At 33.2% G+C, this 4511-nt stretch overlaps 1 protein-coding gene across 1 annotated transcript; it reads right to left on the bottom strand.

Annotated features, from left to right (window-relative positions):
- Positions 1-3131: 3131 nt before the first annotated feature.
- LOC120081083 lies at positions 3132-4179 on the bottom strand. The gene is made up of 3 exons (XM_039035762.1): positions 4083-4179; positions 3552-3813; positions 3132-3459 (listed from the first exon to the last, which is right to left on the bottom strand). Exons 1-3 carry the CDS (start codon positions 4177-4179, stop codon positions 3132-3134), a joined length of 687 nt encoding a protein of 228 aa, XP_038891690.1.
- Positions 4180-4511: the final 332 nt, after the last annotated feature.

Raw genomic sequence — 4511 nt, forward strand, 5'->3', positions numbered from 1 at the left:
AGGAGACATATTCTCTAGTGGTGGATGCAATTACACTAAGTTATTTAATTGGTCTAACTGTATATGAAAGTCTGGATATGCATCTCATAGATGTAGTCACAACATATTTATATAGATCTCTTGATAATAATATTTAAATGAGAATCCCATAAGGATTTAAGGTATCTAAAACATATACATCAAATTCTCAAGAATTGTATTCAATTAAGTTACAAAGATCACTATATGGATTGAAACAATCAGGATGGATGTGGTACAATCGCATGAGTGGATATTTATTGAAAGAAGGATATCAAAATAATCCAATATGTCTGTGTGTTTTGATAAAGAAATCATAGTAGGAATTTTCTATTATAACTGTATATTTTGATGACTTGAATATAATTGGAACTTCTGAAGAGCTTTCAAAGACAATAGAATATCTTAAGAAAGAATTTGAGATGAAAGATCTCGAAAAAACAAAATTTTTCCTTGGTTTGCAAATTGAGAATTTAGCAGATGAAATATTTATTTATCAGTCAACTTATGCAGGAAAAATTTTGAAAATATTTTGTATGGACAAAACACATCCATTAAATATCCCAATGGAAATCCGTTCATTAGATATAAAGAAAGATATATTTCGACCTCGAGACGATAATGAAGAACTTCTTGGTCCTGAAGTACCATATCTTAGTGTAGTTGGTGCACTTATGTATCTTACTAATAATACAAGACCATATATTACATTTTTAGTAAATTTATTAGTTAGATATAGTTCTTCTCCTACAAAAAGACATTGGAATGGAATTAAGCATATACTCCTTTATCTCTGAGGAACAATTGATATAGGTTTGTTTTATTCAAATAAATCAAAATTTGACCTAGTTGGTTATGCAGATTATAGATATTTATCTAATCCATACAAAACTAGATCTCAAATAGGTTATCTGTTCATATGTGGAGGAACTGCTATATCATGGTAATCGGTGAAATAGACCATAAGGGTCACTTCCTCAAATCATGCTAAAATTATTGCAATTTATAACGCTAGTCAAGAATGTATATGGCTAAGATCAATGACTCAGCACATTCGTGAAACATATGGCTTGTCTTCTAATACAAATCTTCCAACAATATTATACAAAGACAACACAACTTGCATAGCCCAAATCAAAGGAGGATATATTAAAGAAGATAGAACAAAACATATTTCATCGAAGCTTTTCTGCACTCATGATCTTGAAGAAAATGGCGACATCACTATACGGTAAATTTGTTCGAATGATAACCTGGCAGATTTATCTACAAAAGCATTACCAACCGCAACTTTTAAAAAATTGGTGCACAACATTAGAATGCGATGACTCAAAGATCTTAAATGATGTTTTCATGAGGGGGAGTAAATGTATTTATATTTTTTTAGGAGTATATATTATATGAAATATGTACTTTTTTTTTCTTCACTAGGTTTTTTCCCATTGGATTTTTCCTAGTTACATTTTAACGAGGCATATTTCATATATATATATATGGACATCTAAGAGAGAGTATTATAAATATTATAAAAAGATAGATGCCTATTGCTTAGTGTCCTAAAAGCCATGTGTCAATCTTCATCTAAGAGGGAGTATTATAAATATTCATGCTTGGTGTCCATGTAAGACCACATCCTACTTGGCATTTGGTGGATCTTAAAATCATACACATTGGTGGAAAATTCACCTCAAATTTTCACTAAATTTTCATATTATTAATTTTTCATAATTTTATTTATTTTATTTTATTATTATATTATATTATATTATACTTATTTATTATTATATTTATATATTATGATATTATATTTTCTCCATATCCGTTGTGCTCCTCAATTTTACAACAATTATTAAATCTTCATAATTTTAGTTATTTTATTTATTATTTATTTATTTGTTATAGTTATATATTATTATATTATATTTTCTCCATATCTGTGAGCTCTATTGTCCTCCTCAATTTCACAGCACTCTACTCTTTTTTTCAACTTGACATTTATTTATTATTTATTTATTTGTTATAGTTATATATTATTATATTATATCTTCTCCATATCTGTGACCTTTATTGTCCTCCTCAATTTCACAACACTCCCAATTTATTTTTCTTTCCATTATTTTCATTCTCCCTCAATCATGCATTTGTCTTTTCTTCTTAATTAATTTTCCTTCTTCCAACACATTTTTTCTATTCTCTCATTTCTCAATTTTCATCTTCTCCTCCTTCTCCATTTGAAACTTCTTCTTTCTTCTTCATTTTTCTAACTTCTTCTCTATTAATTTTAGATTTAGTCTTCTCTCTTCTTCATCCCTTCTTCTTTTCTCATCTCTTTTCACTCTTTTCTTTTTTTTTTTTCCCTTAAAACTTTCATCGTTTACAAAAAATAATAATAATAATAATAAACAACAGATTGATGTCCTTGACGACCGACGTCTACTCCAACTCCATAACCAACGGAAACCGACCAAAAAACTCGAGTCATCTACGGCCGACAATGGTTTTTGTCCAAAACCAACCTTACTTGACTGATGAACACCCCTAGTAACTAGTTTTTTAAATTTAAAATTAAAATTTACCAAACAATATTTTACTTTTTCTCACCTTCGAGTTTTCTAAAAGCACAACTATCAATAATTATTTTAAAAGCTATGTCAATCTCAAGCTAAACCTATATAAACTTAAAACCAAACCATACTTTAACCAAACAAAACCAAAAATCAAACCAAGCCATTAAACAAATTGGATCCCTCCTTCACATTATTCAACAACACCTACGAGTGCCTGCAACACAAAGAGAATACATAACATAAACGCTGGATGAAGACTCCAACAAGATTCTCGTGGGGAAAAAACTCAGTGAGAGCATGAATCTAATTCTGGCTATTGGCAATGTATTTCACAAGTATATTCTGTACAAAGAAGTATGATGAGTATAAATACAACTTCAGAGGCTAAGAATAGACATCAACCAACCCCCCTAAAGTCTTTAACCTTTTTAACCACAAAGACTAAGTCTCTAACCTTCCTAACCACAAAGACTAAGTCTAAATAGTTATACATTTAATACCCTCCCTCAAACTCAAGGTGGTAACGTAGGAATAAACATGAGTTTGTTAACCAATGGAAGAGGACAAAGCTTTGGTGAAAATATTAGCAGGTTGCTCAGTAGTAGAAATAGCTTGTAAAAGAAGAGCTTTACTCTGAAGATGATGTCGGACAAAATGACAATCATTTTTAATATGCTTGGTGCCCTCATGAAAAACATCATTGCGAGCAATCTGGATGGCACTATGATTGTCACAGTGAAGGATAGTGGTAGACAACTGAGAAACTCCCATATCAGCAAGAAGCCAACAGAGCCACAATAACTTTGATGTAGCATCAACCAAAGCGTGATATTCAGACTCCGTACTCAAGCGAGAGAAAACACTCTGTTTCTTACTCTACCAAGAAATAAGAGAATCGTCGAGGTAGAAACAATAACCTAAAGTAGAACGCTGGTCAGTTTTTATAGAAGAGAGCTCTAGAGGCACCAGGAAAATGATTGCTTGCAAGCACTATCTTCAGATTGCCTGGAAGAAGCAATGCCAAGACGTTTTTCCTCAAACAAGATTTCTTGAATTGCTGTGTTCAGTGAGGGAAGAGGACCGCGATGCAGCAAAGCTGCACGAATAGATTCATATTCTGGATGAGGCCCCATAAGAACCTTAATAAGACGAAGATGATTAACACTGATTTTAGCTTGATCTAATTGTGTCCAAATTGGTTGAAGTGTGGGATTGACCAGTCTCTTGACTGAGACCAATAAGAATGTTATGTAGTTGATAAAAACGAGCTAATCCAACAAACTGAAAACATGCAGACAGGAAATCCCATAAACTTTTGCTATCATTAAACGCATCAAACTAAACATGGATGGCAGGTATAGACATATTAGAGCCCAATGATGATCTAATGATTCTTACTATCCTAAACCTCTAACCGTTCAATAAATCTAACATAATTTTCAGTGGGTATCTTGACTGGCTTAGGGACATCTCCATTGACAATGCGCCATAACTTACATCCTATTAGAAAACTCTTCATTTTATGGGCCCAAGTAAGATAATTTATCCCATTAAAGACAGTACTAATACGGCAAAACACATGATCCTTCTCCATGTGACTTGATTTGGGTCAATTGTGATGGAAAAAAAACAAGCTTATGACTCGGCTCGGCTCAGTCGATTGATGGCTTGGCTTGGTGGCTTGGCTTCACTAAAAAATGGCTCGACGGCTCAGCTCCACTGGAAAATAGCTTGTCGGCGTGGCTGGTGATGTTGGCTTATGCTGAACGAAACCACATGCATGATGTTGGCTCTTTGACGTTGGCGTGGCTACTCTAACGTTTGCAAATGGAGGGTGGGCAAACACGACGGAGACGTGCCCAATGGATCTGGGTGTGGGCTGTCCGTCAAGTGAATCTGGGTGTGAGACGTTGTGAGATATTGTGG

The sequence above is a fragment of the Benincasa hispida genome, chromosome 7 (genome assembly GCF_009727055.1).
Source record: "Benincasa hispida cultivar B227 chromosome 7, ASM972705v1, whole genome shotgun sequence".
NCBI classification, from domain to species: domain Eukaryota; kingdom Viridiplantae; phylum Streptophyta; class Magnoliopsida; order Cucurbitales; family Cucurbitaceae; genus Benincasa; species Benincasa hispida.